Here is an 18,272-nt window from a genome sequence, read left to right as displayed (position 1 = left end):
AGTTGGTAGCAGTATGTTGGTCATTTACTAATGTCTATATTTTGTGTAATGTTTCACTGTACAGCCTGACATAGTGCAAAACATTTTAGAGAACAATCACATTTCTCTAACCAGCCAAAGCCCCAATGTGTTGCCAAAATCAACCTTTGAAATGGCAAATTACAACAACCTTTTGTGCCCCTTTGCCCTTTAAACAAATTGAGTTTTTGCTAGCCTCTGGGATCTGTACAAACCAACCATTGCGCTTTATTAAAAATGAATGTGGTAGCAAACAGACTGCAGGGGAAAGTAACATTTGAAGCATTTTTAGCAACAGTAGATTAGCTGATCCGGCACCGCATCTGAAAGAAAATCAAGATTTAATGGCACTTCAAGAATTTATGCTGTTTGCAATACAAGCTGTTTGTATTACAAACAGCTTTTTTTTGCCTCACTAGACTGAATAATTTTATAACCATACACTACACAGATCATCACCCAGTTAAAAACAACCCGTGGAGCTGTTTGCCTTTTTATTAAGTAGTTCCCATGACTCTCATACATTTGTACTTGACCATAAATAACAGTACATCATCAATTTCAAATACAGTACATAAAATATATTGACATGGCAAACATCCATTTCTACTGTAGGTCTTTGGTTCAAAGTGCTCTGCTGCATCATTTCAGTTTGGCAGTGCAGATAAAACAGAATTATTTTGTAGAAGACACATGTGAAAATGATATGTACAGTATGCCTGGTAAATACACCAGTATATTTCCCTGTCACTGCTGTTCCTGAGAAAGTATGGAAAGTGAAGTTGAATGTGGTGACCTTAGTGCAGAATGTCCACCAGTCGCTGGTAGGTTTCTCTCTCTTGTTTCAAGCTGTGATGCTCTTCCACATAGAGTTTTCCGTTGCGCACCACTTTCTCTCTCAGCTCATGATCTGACAACAGCCTCTGAGATTGATGCACAAATTCCTGGCCGGAACAAAAGCAAAACAAGTCTCATTTACTGCCCTGTGCCACTTGAAGCTGGTCATGAAAGTTGCCAAAAGATACGTGTTAAAGACAATCCAAGACATAAGAACAGAGCTCAGATAGAAGCCTGTGCACTGATTAGTAAATACTTCAAATAGGTCTTACAACGGACAAGGATGGAGATATTTGTCGCTCCAGAGCCAAATAGGACTGTCCAAAGAACTTTTTGGTCCATCCTATAATAGCTGCCACCTCTCATTTGCTTATGAAGACAGGGAAAACCAAATCAAATTACAGCAAACATTAAAACAACACTACCCAACCAGCTGTCACAGGAAAATAAGGATTTATTATTTATACATTAAAAACGAGTAATGTTGCCATCACTGAGCATTGAATGAAATGTAGGTTAACCACAAAGAATCCTGAATCCTAGTTGCTCAACTGTTGGCCCATCAGACTGAGAGAGGCCTCCAACAAAAGGCAGCTAAAGTGCCTTAAAGTGTTCTTGCAGCATGGCAGCCAACATTTGCTGCAGCAGAGAGCCAATAGAGACACAAAGTTTTAGACACTGCCAGTCAGAAGGCCACTTCACTTTACTTCACTTCAGTCAAGTGATGTGATTATGTCTGAAGAGGCTCTTGGTTGAAAACAGCTCTTCTGTGTGGCCATATGAGAGTAATAAATCCTCAGCAACAGGATTAAAGCTCAACTTATGAGCAGCATGCTTATAATCACTTCACTCACTGCAAATTAAAGAGCCAGACAGGGGAGGACGTTCACTTTTTCCCCTCTGTTTGTTTGTTTCCTTTAACACGTTACTTGATACCTGTGCTGCACCTGTAATAACTTTGAAAGCTTAAACAATGAGAAAAACTGACATTTTGAAATGAGACAGGGTTTTGATATGTGAAAAAAGTAGATCAACTGCAAAGAAACTTTTTGGCTGAAAAACCAGCGCTTGCTGCTCATTAGTCCTGGCTGAGGTCTTGGTTTATACAACCCATGTCGCTGCGACCATCTGTGAGAGCTTCCTCCTGGCAGCTCAGCTGAGCACACGTGACCCCCCCGGAGAGGACTTATCTCCACCGTTACGGCAACATCACGCTAGATGACAGCACCATGCTCAAGCCCTCTGTCAGCTGGCCTTAACCTATGTTATCCTCCCTTTGCATGAAACCTCATTAAATATCAGAATGAAGCGTTCTCATGGGGGCTCTCTTTCCTGCTTGCTGCTACATGTTGCATCACTATGTGGTAATGTGCTATCTTTGCTTTCTCCCTGAAGGCTTCACTTTTTGATTCTAATCTGTGCACCTGAAAAAACAGCAATTCTTTTAATATTATTTTACCTATGTTTGGACTAATGATAAGAAAATTGAAAGTACAAAATTTAACAAAATGATGTAAAGTTGGAGTTTTCTTTCTTAAAAGCCTCCAGGCTTTTTAAGATAAATCTATGGCAGGAAGATGAAACACCTGAAGACATCCTGAGGCTGTGCTTCAATACTACTTATTAGCATTAAGTACTTTTCCAGTCAGCTAAGGTGTAGGTGTTGGCTGCAGAGGTATATGCAGTAGATTCTCTGTGCAGGCCATCAACAGCATTAAAGCTTAACAGGGCTTAACGCATATGGTGACCTGGTCAGTGACTGTCACTATATACCTGAGGAGACGAGTACAACAGGCCAGTGAACTTGTGCTGCACCACGGCAGAATTTCCTGGAATGTCCCTGGCCAGCACAGGTACCCCGAGATCCATGGCCTATTGGAGCAGAGAGAACATAACACACTCAAAATTCACACAGTGAGATTCGACAGAGGTTACTCACTCTTTCTATCATCATTAAGGTAAAAAAAAAAAAGCACCTGAGCTCTGTGGAAATTGTGCAGCTTGGCTCATCTACACGTCAGTGCAGAGTTGAGTTCACTTACAGAATTAACAATGTGTATCCGCTAATACCTTCAGCAGGTTGTTGAGTGAAACATGTTAACATACTAATCAGACTTTAAGCCCACTGTGGATTGTCTTAATCGACTGTGTTTAAAAGAGATTAAGTGGATTTGCAGGTTTTGCTCACTCAGGAATAGGAAGATTTGAGTCAAGCAATTAATTTGGGTAATTGTCCCTGAAGTGGTCAGATAACATTGTAGCAGAGATAAGGACTCCTGTAAATATTCACATTCGATAAATCAAGTTCTCATTACCGTTATATTAATGTGCACCACAATGCAGGAGCAACAGAAAGATAAACTGAGTTTAACAGTATAAATGTCGAAGGCATGGCATGGAATCCTCCAATTACCCATGAGCCCTGAAGATGTTTACCTCCAAGATTGCTGCTGACATGCCCTCTGAGATGGAGCTGTTGACCATGGCGAAGCACCTTTTCATGGCAGCGTGAAGCTCCTGTTGGCTCCTCTCCTGGGCCAAGAAGACCCCTGCTGTTCTGCAGACGCAGTGGCAAAGCTCAGTTCTGCGTGACTCAGGGCTCACAGAGGCATGAATGATACTGAACAGCAGTGACAAGCTCAGGGCAGGAAACATGGGTACACTATGCCTAACAATCTCAGAGTATCCAGGTAAAGTCCTAACCAGAGAGGGCCGCTTCCTGCTGCACAGGTCTATGTTGTGGTGAAGGCCCCTGGCGAAAAACTGAATACCAAGACTCAAGAGCAGGGTGACAGGGGAAAAAAGGATCTTGATTCTCTCCCACCTGCATTCTTTTCAGTTTATGCTAAAATAAATGTAAGCACTAAATTCTTGTACCACATGGGATAAACACAAAAAAGAGCAACCATCACATTTCTCACAGGAGCAGGATCTTGGCAATTAAACTGTCAGATCTCAAGTTTGCTTTTATGAGACGTGTAATTGATTAAGAAAATTCAACAAAACAAAACAGATGGCTTACCTTTGAACAACAGCTTCCACTTCGACAGTAAACACAGGATCAATCTGAAAGATTAAAAATTGAAATCATGTGAAACCCCTTATCTGAGTGCTGTGCTCATCAAGGATGGCAACAATGACTTAATCAGGAGGACAAAATAAACAATGAAGCAAAATTAATAATTTCTATTCAGAGCAAATCAATCTCTAAAAATCATGTATAGTCAAAGATTGGGGTCAGGATGGGGTGGGTGGCCAATCTGATTAATTGCAATGTGGGATTTGCCTGCATTAGCTTGCACATAGAAACAAAGCATAGCAATTTAGGTCAAAGATGCTACCAAGCAGGCTCCTTCAGTTTTTTCTCTCTGTCATTTTATAGCTCATGGAATTTCTAAATTAAATCTGCTTTACAGCACATGTGCATTACAATTAAAGAATTTGAACTAAGAACATGTCTTGCATCCTGCTGTAATCTGGGATTAAGCAGACATTGTAGAACCAGCGGGGGACAGATCACGATAAAGGCTGCATTAACAATCACAAATGATTTAAGCACAGATTCTCTGTTGTCCTGCAGTGAGTCAACAGGAAACAGAGAGGAGGGACAGTAGTCAGTAGTCAGAAGGAGAAGGCAGATGCTACACCCATGTTTTTGCTTGTCCAAGTGAATCTGTCACATCTTTCCTTTTTTTTTGATAATCAAGATGCTCTCTTTTCCTCAGCTACATAATTTCTTGTTTTAAAGCGACACATATGGTGCAAATGTCTGCTACTGTTTCAGATCTGTCATTTAATTTTCACAGTGAGCTTTCAGTTCATTTTATTTCATTGTGATAGGAAGTATTCTGCAGATCGTGTTGCTTAATAAAAGCCTAGTTACCGAGCAGTGAGATGTGTCATTGCTCACAAGCTGACCTGAATTTTCCTCTTAATGACAGATGCTGTGCAGCCAGACCATTTATTACTTAGTAACTGTGGATTTATGGTGCATCATAATAGCCCAAACAAAAAACTTCTCAATCTAACTTCTCTTTGTTTTTTTATTTTTATTTGACAGTATCCTCATTAAATATGTCCAGCAATGTTTACGTTTCATTAACTGTGGAATCCTGAAATTATCAAGGGTGGAAATCTGACAGTCATAAAAAATACATGTTTATCATAAAAATAATATATGGCTTTTCATTTCTCAGACGAACAAACAAACAAACACGCTTCCACTGTGATTCAGGGGTGTTGAGATGAATCATGCATCTCCGCTTCCACTGAACCATTTCATCAGACAACAAGAAAGCAGAGCCGAGCAAGACGCTTCAGTCCGTGTCTAATTGAGTTGTTTATGAGCAAAACTAAAGCAGAACATGCCTCTTGCCTGACTCCGCTGTTTGATGCTGCACTAAAATGTGGTACAGTGATGTCATATCAAAGCAAGTCAAAGGGCAGGAGGAGATGAAGACAAACATACAGAGAAATCAATGAGTGGGATATTGGAAATGAAATCAGGAAAAACACACAAGGGCTGTAAGAGCACTGAGGCGGCTGCTGCTGCTGGCCGGGATATGACTTCTTTCTGCAGAACAGCATAAAAGTGCAATCAGTAAAAAAAACGTACAGTAAATGTAAAGGCTGATTTATGAATATCATAAATCATGGCAGGCTGTAAGAGTTCAATTGCTTTTCTTCCAGCTACTAGACTTGTGCAGTCAGTATATGTGCAGGTGATGTCTTCAAGGATGACACACAGGACTGAAGCCGTTGTTGTGTGACAGGGCTAACTGCTTTACCAGCACACGTCCAGATACATGGTCATCCACGTGTAATAAAATGAGGTAGCTCTGCACAGGTCACTAGACAACCGTGAGTGCTAATCTGCGGTATGAAATGCATCAGTAGACCAAACACTGCAGCTGTGGCTGCTGACCTTCGTCCTGTGTTTAGAACACTGCCATTTTCTCCTGGCGACGACTGTTAATTCCAGCTAAACAGCTATGGCCATATCTCTGCTACATCCAATTAGAGGCATCCTGTATTCCCAGGGCAGGTTTCGAGGTAATTTAACAGCACAAAGAGTCACAGTACTGAGGGACAACACATGGCAAGTATGAAAATAAATATCCTGACTTTCTGTATAATGACTGTGTACGTACCTTTGGCCCAATAATGATCAGGGCATTCAGCGGATTCTCACAATGCCACTCTAGAAGACACACAATGTAAATGGCAGTGAAAAAAACAACATCAGCTTGGAAAACTAATTAACAGTTGGAGCTTTCTCAAAAGCAGAAAAGCTGTTTTGTTTAGAATTCTTGCAGCTATACTTGGTTACTGCACCATATGTTTGCATGTTTGGCCTTGTATAAGATGAAATAAATATGTTTAAAGAAGTATGTATTTAACGCTATTGGCTGAGTATTTCCATCTTAACAATGAAGTTAACAATTACCATTCTGAAACCAGAATAGAACAGCACTCAGTTGAGCTCATACGTCCGCCAAAGCCTAAAAGTCCCCTGAAGTCCAATCAGGCTGCACCAAATTGCACACGCTCATAGATCCTCTAAATGTGCCGTCTAGATCTAGATCCATGAATTATTCCCTGCGAAATTGGTGAAAATGTCAAATAATGGCCTGTATCTTAATGTCAAAGAAAGTGAAAAAATAATATTCCTGGATCCCCACCAAAATGTAATGGCTTCTCCCATGACCCATACGGCATGCGTCCTTACAGAATTTCTGCATAATTCTACGAAGTAAAAAAATAATAAATGCAGATGAAATCCTTGGCAGAGTTAATAAACCAATCCTGTCAACTTGCGTCTGGGGCTCAGGAACTGGAAAAGGCTCCTCAACTACAGGTGAGCTGTGAGGGTGGAGAGACAGTGAACAGGGGCAGGGCCATATCAGCATTAGCTATTGTAAAATGTTATTTTGTGGATTAAAGCATAGTTTCAGGGGAATTAACAACCTACTGGAGTGTGACTATCTTGTTTGAACATTGCAATTCAATTCATATGAAGGCCATGTGACAATCCACACATCTCTATCTGGATGAAGCATTCATACAGTATATAGTTTAACGGCCTCTATGATTTTTACCATAACTGTGTGTTATGAAAATCACATGAAATAAAAGATTATTTAAAAAGAACCAACTGATGTGGCTAATCATTGGCAATAGGATGGCTATCATCATCAGAAGCAGAAGAGAATAAACCAAACCAAACTATAAAAACAAGTCTCAACTAGAAAGTGTGTCTTTTTTTAGGGGCAGAATGAGCTCTCAGAAGAATCTCATTGCTCTTTCACATACATTTTCAATTAGCTGAAAGTCAACCACAGAGATCTAACATCATTCTTAAGTCATGAGGACACAGGCCACTACAGTGAGGAAGGCTTTGGGAGTTCAGCTGACCCTGAGGTTGACCAAAGCGAAAACATGTCTGTGTGAAAGTCCATCAAGCTGGCCTGCTTACAATGTGTCCCAGCTTTTCTCTTTGTAAACTGAGTTTATTATTATTTCTTATATTTTAAACAAAAAGACCTGCGTGGTTTACCTGAAAATACCTTCACCAGATAGAGGGGGTCCTTGACTCTTCTGAGGCCGCAGACCAACAGGAAGACACGCAGCTCATCCAAATGCTCAGTGCTTACACCTGGAAAGACGCCAGACACAAAGAAAGACAGCGCCACAATATCAAAACACTGCATAATGAACATCCCAAGTACATCGGCATATAATGAAAGCAATACATCACCCAAGGTCATGAGGAAAGTAAGACAGCGGTGACTAATGTGCTCCCACAATTCTCTGATCAGAGCTGTAACACTCAAGAGGGCAATAGTCTGCTGAAAACATTGGAAGGTTGCCGCATAATCAGAGTGTAATACAGCATCATAACTACAGAGCTAAAGTATTCGCTCACTGAGCAGACCTAGATTAAAATGAGATAACCCGGCATCATGCTAACAACATCAAACATTTTTCAGAACTTCACTTGAATTGAGAGGCCGGACCACTAAATCGACTCTTTCCAGACCTTCCAGCTTTTAGGATCAATCCATAGATTAGTCGTAAACTGGCTGCAACACAACTGTGATTACTGCCAGATTCTACTGTGGACTGCACCTGACTTTGTAGAGGTAGAGAATACGAGTGGAGAGCCTTGTGAAAGAGCCCTGCTCTGGGATGATGACAGCAGACACTGGACCGTCAGACTTAGCAATGAGCAAATCCTCTAATGAACTTTAAATGGATATTTACTTCTCACCGTACTCCATATAGAGGGTTCACTGGCCTGAGGTGGGCTGAGTTACATTCACAGCTACCTAGTGGAGAGTGGAGTGAGCAGGGAGACTAGTTCTTTTAAGGGTGCTACTTTCTGGAAGTGAGTGTCCATGAGTCCTGAAGCAAAGGGGTGTAACCCTGATTTAAACGCTCACCAAAATGGAGATTACCAGTCATGCAAGCAGCTGTGTGAGGCTGGACTTGGGCACAGTAGTGTCTGAAGATGTGTGTCCCAAAGCCCATGGCTATCACTGAAAGACTTGTTGAGACATCAGTCTGGAGCAAACTGATGGTCACATACAAGACACTTAAGATAACACATATCCCATAAAAGGTGTACTGATGAAATGAAGCAACAAAAGAAAAGAAGTCTTTGTGAAAAGAAAATGTATTTAATTTCTTAAGCTGTAATGCCCAGTTCTTTACAACTGAAACAACAATCACAGATTGATTTCATTTTAAGTGAAGTTGATGTCAAGGCAACACTTTAAATAAGATCTATAAGGATATTTTAATATTAGAGGGTAACGAGAGAAGTTTAATATGAGATTCCTGACCTTTTATGTCTGACAATGAGCCAGAAAAGTAACTGCAGAGATTGTATTGCTCCTAATAGCTAAGCTGGCAAAGCTGTGGTGAACCACAATTTGAGTGTAAAAACAGCTGGGGGGGGGCTCATGTGTAGTGTCTACAAACCAAGAAACAAAACATTTTGAAAATAATACCACAGACAGACACTGACACGTGCTTAAAGCACAGCGACAGTCGAGTGAAATCCCCTGCTGCCAGATAAGTCCAGATCAGGAGGCTGAGGCAGCTCTTTTAATGCTATTAAAGAGCATCTTACAATGTCAGCATGGAGTCTGGGCATTGACCCTGATCCTTGGAGACTATCGTCAAAAAAGCACTTCATCTGTGGGAACCATCAAACTTCCTTGCATTGATTCGCAGGATGAGAGAGGACGTCAGTTAAGGTAAACACCAGTGTCACTGCCACAGAACAAGAAGCAGGAATATAATGGAGGATCGCTGGAATCATACCGCACAGACCTGTCAAAATGAACAAGAAATTCAAAGAAACAAACAAGGTCTTTGGATGTGAGACACAATTCATCTTTCCTCAGGGGAGAAAAACAAATTGTACAAATCATCAGTTGTGCCAGCAGCAATCTCTTCTCTCTTTCTGTGCAGTTGTGTGAGTTCTATGAAAAATACACTTTTGTTCGTTCGCCTTTGATTTCAGAAGGACATTCTGAAACCCCCCCCTGATGCTTTAATCAGTATGTGTGAGTGTGTCTGTGTATATGCCTGTGCGTGGATGCGGGAGCATATATCTATCCGAACAGCTTCTCTTAATCTGCCGGGTGGCACAGGATGACAGAGAGACTGGAGTCTGCAGGGTGTAGACAAAATAATGACAACATCGGAAAAAAGGGACACAATCACATACAATAACTAAATTATAAAAGTGAGATTATGTCTGAATTCTACAGAGGTTTGACAGTTTGTGCACAAATTGCTGGTGCCTGAAGTCCGACTTCTTTAGCTCCATTTTCTCATATATTCTCACATAAGTAGATGAGAGGCATTTACTGTCAGTCAAAATATATTATGTTTCATTTTATATCGTGTTTGAGTGAACATCTACCTGAACGAAGCCACAGCGGAGGAGATGCACCAAAATTAGAGGGTTCAGGCAGGGGAGCAGGGTCTCTAGTCAGAACAATACACACCAAGCTGCACAAACAGGAACATTTGTGCTGCAGTTTCCCTGTGTGCTGTTGATTTTGTTCAACTCTGTTATCACCACAAAAGAGAAAGTACTAGGCTTGAAGCTTATCTTCTTTAAATAGCAGGAAAAAAACAGCCAGGTCACATGAGCAGAGACTGAGTCATAGTGTATGTTTGGGACTTAATACTTGGGGATGAATTAAGAATTCGAAACTATGCGTTTGTTAGCTGAAACAGCACGCAAACATTCTACTGTATCAAAGCTCTGTCGGCAATCAATGTTTAATGTCCACGAGTTTTATTGTTTTTATTTCAATATGGAGACACACTGAAGTGCATCCCTCCATCAAGGCTAAAGAATCTGACACGATAAGTAATTCGAAAAATAAAATAATAAAGGAAGTGGACACAGTCCTTAACAGTGAACATGAAAACCAAGGACACATATTTTTTACTCTTCACTACATGTACTGTATCTCAAGAGATAAAAAACACAGTAACATAGTATTTTATAGTAACTCAAAATATAACAACTAGTAAGGCTACAGATTAACCACAACAAAAAGCTGTGGAACAAATCATTCCAAGAAATCTAAAGATCAGCACCAAATTGTACACACTCATAAATGTCAGCCCACTAAATACGCTGGATTTTAATAAACTAAGATTGTTCGATTAATCCATTAAAAAAATCCCTGATGTTGCAATATAAAAGGAAAATAAATCCTGGAACTGCCCCTTGATTAACATTTGCACTAAAATGTAACGTGTTCCTCCCAGGCTCCATCTCCCTCCCTCCACCGAGTTTAGTAGAATTTGGTTTAGTAGATTTTGCGTGATCTTGCAAAGAAACAAACCAAGAAGGACACTCAGTACAGCGAATCCCTCAGCCAAGGTCCAACAGTTCCCTTCAACTCAATCAAGCTGCACACACCCATAGGTATCCATATGATTTGTTGTGCAATGATGAATGAATCCTTGATCTGGCCTCTGGTTCAGATCTGCACCAAAATTGAATAGGTTCTTCCCTGACACTTATCGCATTCTTTCACCAAGTGTTACGGAAATCCATTCAGTTGTTTTCAAATAATCCTGTTTACAAACCAACCAACCAACAAACACAACCTCCTTGATGGTTGAGAAATTGAGACTGTTCCCTGATCATGTTGCCATGACTATAAGATGATAACTGGCATTTCTGTGAACACATCACCTTTGCCCGTCCTTTGAATTTTAATCATTTATCTCTCAAAAAGCTTCTTCACTCAACACTTCATGTTTAATTTTTTCAATATCAATCATCCGAGGACCAACACACTCTTTCGGTGAGTCAAAGCGTCGCTGCACTTTCTTCTCATGTATCCCCTTAACCCCACCTCACAGGGCACACAGCAGGGGCCACAAACAACATACACCAATCGGCTTACATGGACTGACAGCTTCTGGATCCCAGTGCTAAAGTCAGTGCCTTTGGAGAGTACATGACACCCAGAGGATAATCACAGACACGTATACAGTAAAGTCATGGATCTTCAATCAGGTAGGAGTGTTGCTTTGCCTCTTTCATGTTCACCGCATGATGTCTTTTTTTTTACTGTGTGTCACTGCAACACAGCGCCACACAGAATACATTTATTCCCCACACTCAAACTATCGCACATCTTCGTTAAGGTCGCCTATGTACCTCATACTCTATACGATATTTAGTAATGATTAATTTATGTCCTGCAATATGGAAGGATGAAAAAGTAAATCAATATGCACGAGATCTGGGAGTTGAGAAGACACACACATGGGATAGTGCCCCCTGCTGTGCTGGGAGTGTGTGTGAAGATAAAAAAAAAAAAAAAAAGTGGATGAGAGGACAGCAGAGAATGCAGGTTGCTGCAGGAGTCACTTCTGTCAGACTGCGTTTGTTGTGTTTTCATAAAACTCAAACATGAGTGATATTGTTGAGACTGATTACTGCAACTGACAAACATAATCAATGTCTTAAAGGAGCACATGTAAAATTGAAAGTTTTATGAAAACATAAGTACAATTTATCCTCTCAAAAGCACATTTCTCATGTGCAGGATAAGTTAAAATTCAAATTTGAAGACACAGCTCTCTGGCTTGTGGTCACATCCACCTTTCCCTATTACATACACACAATTAAGAATGTGGGGGAATGTGTTGTCAAATGCACTGTTGTGATAACACAAAACAGAAAAATACAAAACGGACAGAACTTCCTCTTAAAGATGCATCTAACCCACATCTACTAATAAAGAGAACCCCAAAAAGCACACATACAGAAAGCAGAATAATGTTTGCAGCCCGGACAACAACTATGGATCTGAATATAGCACTTCCATCTGATGAAAAACCAAATAGTAAGAACCCCCTATTTCAAGTATAACAAATGGAGAAGTGACTGTGGGCGATTAGTATTACACGTACTGGTTGTGAAGCATAGTGACGAATGGCCACAGACTGGAGGGCTATTAATCAACTGTTCCTCTGTGCAGTCACACAGTGCTCTGCATGAGCACTAATGTACCTGAGACGGACATCATCTCGCAATTTCCAATATAAAGTCCAGGTTGTGTGTGTAGAGCATGCTCGGAGAAGCTGTTGTGTACATTTACTGGGCAAATGGGAGTTGAAAAATGCAGGAGGGAAGGAAAAAGGCTGGATAAGGCTGGAAACTCATGGCCTCCCTGATCACCACGCTGATGCATCTCACATAGCAGAGTAAATGTATGCTCACCGCCTGGAGCTTTTCAGGTTTGGGGAGTATGAAGAGGAGATAAGGAGAGAGATGAAGGATGCAGTCTAGAATAAGGATATATATTTGATCGGATATACTAGGATATTCTTAATATACAGTATAGCAAACAGTAACATGGGGCACTGGTATATGTCTGACACCAGAGTCCCTATTTTAAAAGGGATCTTAAATTTCACTTTGCAGTTACCTCTCCATTTTATTGCACTGAACAAAGTATCCAGAACCTGTTCCACAGTTCCAAGGTTTTGTTGATGTGCTAACAACTGTCCCTGCTAGGATTTGAGAGATCGTGGTCAGTTGTTTCCGTCATGTTTATAAATTCTTAAACAAGAATACTCAGTCTTTTACTAAAATGTAACCTGCCAATAAAATGCAGTTCTTACGGAGCACAAAATATCAAGGTAAAAGACTGTAGGCAATATTTCTTTCATAAGTACAACAAATATATATGACAGCAATTTCACTATTTACTTTGCCATTTTGCTATTTAAAGGTACAGTGTGTAGAATTTTGTGATATCTAGTGTTGAAATGTCATGTTGCAGCTGAACACCCCTCACCTCACCCTCCCCTTCATAACATGAAAAAGAACCTGTGGTAGCCTTTAATTGTCATAAAAACTCAAAAGGGGGTTTTCCAGTCTGGACTAATGTAAAGAAAACTACAATTCATACAATTTAGATGAAATGAACTAGTGAAAACATCATGAGGATTATTCTCCATTAAATTTCTGCCAATAGTTCCCTTTCACCTAAATCTTACACACTGGACCTTTAAGAGAAATCTAAAGAGAAAAAAACTCAGAAGAGCTTTCACTAGACTTAAAACGTCTAAAGTAATTATCCCATGTTATCTACTGCTGGAAGGACAACCGACTGAAGCAGTGACAGTACCTGAGCTCCTCAAGAATTCAGTCCAGCAGAATGTGTCAGTCACTTGCGTCTGGATACCTTTAAAATAAACACAGGGCACAGTGCTGTTAGTAAGCTTTTAATGTACAACAGTGATTTAATCCACTGTGAAATAAATAAACCAAGTGGCTTTTAATTCCAGTGGTAAATAACCTGAATTGTTTTTATTATCATGGCCTTAGGTTAATAGTCTAACCTCTCAGAACATAACCTGCAAACACATCCTGTAGTCTTTATATGGTTTATTCATATTGGGTGCATACATTGATGTTGTTATAACAACCTCCAATATGTGAAAAACAAAAAAAGATTGAACAAGATCAAACTAATACTTTGTGTGGCCCATGTAAAAAAGCTCTTCAGTGTGATCACTATCTGGTGACAAGCATGAAAAATAAGCTTCCACCGGCCATGGCTCAGCCATGCAGCCGGCTCAGAGCTCTGCTCTAATCTATGAAGGGACACTATTTGCCAAACAAGGCTGCTGGTGGGAAGCAACATGGAAGAGTGATTTGGGCCATCATACATGGTACGGTGGCCAATGGCAAAAGCAAATACGATGCTGTACAGCAGACAGTATGATAATGGAGGAAAAAATGTCAAAGCTGATTAATGTAACACTTCAGTGGCGAGTCAGGGATGCACAACATCAGGCGAGGATATTCATCCCGCAGAGCTTACCTTGGGGCTGGACACAGATTTTACTGCTCTGGGACAGCTTCAAAGAAAAAAAACAGAACATTAGAAAAGTCTGGATAAAACAAGCACTAAATATAAATGCATACGTGTTTTAAAATCAATGTTCTATATACAAATTACATTTGATTATATATTATTGTGCTTTTTTCCTCCTTATGCCAGGAAATAAAAAGATCCACTAAATGCTCTTTGTGCTGCAAACATATTTAATACGAATCTTAACTTTAAAAGAGTCAGGAAAGCAGTTGCTAAGATAATGAGGGCACTGCAAAATAGATCACAGGAGAGGGAAAGGAAATTGACTGGGTGTTATCACACTAGATCCATCCCTATGTGTGTTTTCTGTCACATTAAAAAGCGTAGCAATGCTCTCAGTGCCTGTCCTGTCTGCCTGCTGTCAGCACTAAATGGTGGAGATAAAGCATGCCACTCGCCTCAATCTACAGCCCACGGCTGGAATCTAATCTGAAAATAAAGCATGGTAATATTGTTTTAATGCTCATCTATTATGGGACAGGGCAGGATATTGTGTTTGTATAAAAACCCTTCTGTTGTATTTATTGAAGCCGGCAGCCTCCTGCTGTCTGTCGATGTGCCTTAAAATGTGAACAAAAAACTTTTCCTCGCACTCATGCGTGCTGTGCAAGAAATAGGTCGATGTTTAGTTTATATGAAAATAGCATTCATGGGTTTTGCTAGTTGCTAGGTTTGGAGGGTTGGGTGCAGCAGAGGTAATCTGCAAAGAGGCGCACACAGAATTCTGACTGTAAAACTTCAATAAATGAATAATGACGAACATGAGACACAAACTTCATCATTTATCAAAGCTTATTGATTAAGTGAGCAATTAGTTATAAACCAGTTAAAGGTGTGTGAGATTTAGGTGAAAGGGATCTATTGGCAAACATTTAATGTAGAATAATCCTCATGATGTTCTAACTAGTTTGTTTCATCTAAATTGTAGTTTTCTTTACCCCAGAAAAGGCCCTTTATATTTAAATACTTTATATTTACATCGAGGGGACCCTCTCTACGGAGGCCGCCATGTTTTTTACATTAGTCCAGACTGGACAAACTAAACACCTTTTGAGTTTTTATGACAATTAAAGGGTACCAGAGGTTTTTTTTATGTTTGGAAGGAGATGGTGAGGTGAGGGCTGTTCAGCTGCAACATGCAATTTCAACACTAGATATCACAACATTCTACACACTGTACCTTTAAGTTGATTCAGTAAAATACTAAAGTCAAGAATCATACCAAAAATATCTCTGCCTCTTCTTTTAGTTTGTCAGTAAATGCAACAGCAAACCTGAAAAAAAAGACACTTTGTTTTCACTCATGTAAAAGCAAGAATTTCATTGCCAACAGTAAATGATCACATTGAAAAGAATTGACAACAATAGAGAAAAAAGCATCAATGACACAAAAAAGTAAGCTGTGGATTTAAGGCACAGGACTTAAGAATGAATACAACAAGAATACAAAGTGTAAAACAAAGGAAATGTAGAGCAAAAAACAGTGGGGAGATATTCATTTGCAGGTATGTGAGTGTGCGTTAGCAAATTGGCTGGAATGGTAACTGTATTTCATGTTTAAGGTTTGTGTGAGGAGGCACTAGCAGCAGGAGATGCAACGATTCAGATGTTTGAAGCAATGAGACCTTTATATCTCCCTTTCTCCCAGAAGACAATTATCTCCCTTCGATTCACAAGATTGATGCTTAACAATCTATTTCCATCTTAACGATTACAGCAGACACCAGGATGACGTCAGGGACCTGGACAAGCCTGTCTACAGATTAACGTTTCAACGTATCAGTGTTAAACTAGGGGAGGAGGAAACACGCAGCCTGCACAGCTGGGGTTAGCTCTCATGTGCTCAGCCTCATTCTTTCATGCCAGCACTCCAGGCACTTGTGAGGATCCAGTCTGTTTTTTTAATATATATTCACAGATATCAGAGACACTAGTTACAATTCAGATGCTTTGCAACAGATAAAATCTTGGTGATACATAAATTCAACAATACTAAATACATACAATAAATAGGCAACACACTCAATACAGTGCTTCATGACAATCACCCATTTATTTCAATTGGTCACAACTGTGACACAATCTTTTTTTGTCTTGTAAATCTACAAAAGGTTTGTCAGCATGTCTGAAAATCACGTGTTGATTGAAAATAAAGGATGACTCAATTACATTTGAACAATTTCAAGTGAAGGGTATAAATAATAATGTAATAAAAAGGCGCAAAAAAGTACAGTCAGATTTGCTGCCTGTCCAGAGTACAAAACATATTTAGTAGAGCTAGACTTATCTATTGATTGACTGATATAAATTGGCTGATGTGAATATATATTGGTATCTGCATTTATGTTCGCCAATAATAAAAATGTATTTTAAAGAATAATATTTTAGAAAAGATGTCCATTTATGTTTACATTTTATCTTTGATTCAAATTCTGGATATTTGGTTGTGTTTTGCTTCCTGTTTATTCATAATTATTTATAACCGGGGTTATGGTAACTTACTTTTTTTGATTTACCATTAGGAATCACTGCCAAAATGTCTTATATATACAAAATACAAAATATAAATATATTAGCAGATAAATTGGAATCAGAATTTTAATACAAACCCCTAAAATCCATATTGGTCGGGCTGTAATATTTAGTGCTAACACCTGAATGGTGTCCATTACTCATATAATAATTATATCACATGAGGCATAACTTGTTCAAACAGCGATATGTCATCTTGTTATAGCAGAACAAGAGCAGGTGTAACATAAGAATGATGATCATCACATAAAAGCTACCAGCCTGTACAATAACAAGGTCCTTAAACTGACAGTTAAATATAATGCATCCATAACAAATGTTATTAGTTACACCTGTCTGCTATAAAACTGCTTCTTACATACTTTACAATCACACCGTCACTTTAATTAACGGCTTCATTAGCTGATCATGTTCCTCCTCACTTGAACATGGAGGTGGTCTCCTGCAGTTTGTGTGATGTGTTGAATAAAAGGGTCAAACTCATGTGCTCAAGCTCTCTGAAATGAAGTAGGTTAAAACAGTAGCTTTCAGCAGCATCACCTGGCTTTCAGCAGCACCTGCTCCATAACCACACGCTTCTGTTTAACTTTCACATCTTCATTTATGTCTGTTCCGCCAAAGATGACGCCGAAGGGTACTTGGATGTCTGGTGTAAAGGTCAGACATAAAACAGAACATGTGTGGAACAGGCGGCTGTCAACTTAAAACTGTGTTATTACATTGACAAAGGGAAACATATGTACAGCAGACCGGTTAATAGATCATACAGTGGGAAGCATGTTTACCCAGGAGGAGCCTGCCTGCTTTGAACAGGTGAATGGCCAGTGCGGCCTCAAATGGAGGATTCTGGGATACTAGGTTGGCCACCTCAGCAGGTGACTGAAATTCTGCTGCATCCCTGAGCTCACACGTGTGTCCTGCGGACTCTATGTGGGACCTACAATGTAAAGAAACATGTAACCGTCAACAACACGGGAGTTCAGTAAAGTTCCCTCATTCAAATAACTTCGTCTCAAAATCCTTATTTCAGTCATTACACGAATGTGCTGGTTTCTCTATAGTTATGCTGCTTGTTGATTACAGCACAATGACACACTCCGGACAGAAAAGTAACTCCGCTGTTTCACAACTACTTTATTTATAGTTCACCCTGGTCAACACCTAACTCCTCTGCTACTTCCTCTTCCAGCCTCGCGGATCAAACAACAGCTTCTGTGTCCACTCTGTAAATTACCTGATCCTCTCAGCTGTAGTGTGGTTCCCAGTTTGAGGGCTGAGACAGGCGAGGAACAGTACTTTCATACCTCCACTAAAAGGCTGGGCAGCCGAGTTACCCCTAGTTCACGCGAGGGCATTAAGCGCACGTAATGAAGCGGCGAGCGGAGCCTCGGTGTGCGCTGTTCCTGGCTCGTTACACCGGGAGATCACATTTCCTCAACCCATGCTGAA

The 18,272-nt window shown here is 40.0% G+C and overlaps 1 protein-coding gene across 3 annotated transcripts; it reads right to left on the bottom strand.

Annotated features, from left to right (window-relative positions):
• Window positions 1–495: 495 nt before the first annotated feature.
• glt1d1 (glycosyltransferase 1 domain containing 1) lies at window positions 496–18,197 on the bottom strand. 3 transcript variants are annotated; one of them, XM_069524114.1, is made up of 13 exons: window positions 18,058–18,197; window positions 17,609–17,760; window positions 17,364–17,469; window positions 15,514–15,565; window positions 14,238–14,274; window positions 13,539–13,595; window positions 7,412–7,510; window positions 6,006–6,055; window positions 5,373–5,428; window positions 3,878–3,921; window positions 3,292–3,407; window positions 2,629–2,727; window positions 496–962 (listed from the first exon to the last, which is right to left on the bottom strand). In XM_069524114.1, the coding sequence occupies exons 1-13, from the start codon at window positions 18,123–18,125 to the stop codon at window positions 816–818; spliced, it is 1,083 nt and encodes a 360-aa protein (XP_069380215.1). In that variant the 5' UTR covers window positions 18,126–18,197; the 3' UTR covers window positions 496–815. The 3 variants fall into 3 exon arrangements, with proteins under 3 accessions (XP_069380215.1, XP_019949486.1, XP_069380216.1); XM_020093927.2 differs by lacking the exon at window positions 5,373–5,428 and having other exon boundaries at window positions 3,292–3,412; XM_069524115.1 differs by lacking the exon at window positions 5,373–5,428.
• Window positions 18,198–18,272: the final 75 nt, after the last annotated feature.

Source organism: Paralichthys olivaceus, chromosome 4, assembly GCF_024713975.1.
Source record: "Paralichthys olivaceus isolate ysfri-2021 chromosome 4, ASM2471397v2, whole genome shotgun sequence".
In the NCBI taxonomy this organism is placed as follows: Eukaryota; Metazoa; Chordata; class Actinopteri; order Pleuronectiformes; family Paralichthyidae; genus Paralichthys; species Paralichthys olivaceus.
The sequence above is the reverse complement of the archived record's forward strand: the minus strand, read 5'-3'. Positions and strand labels throughout refer to the sequence as shown.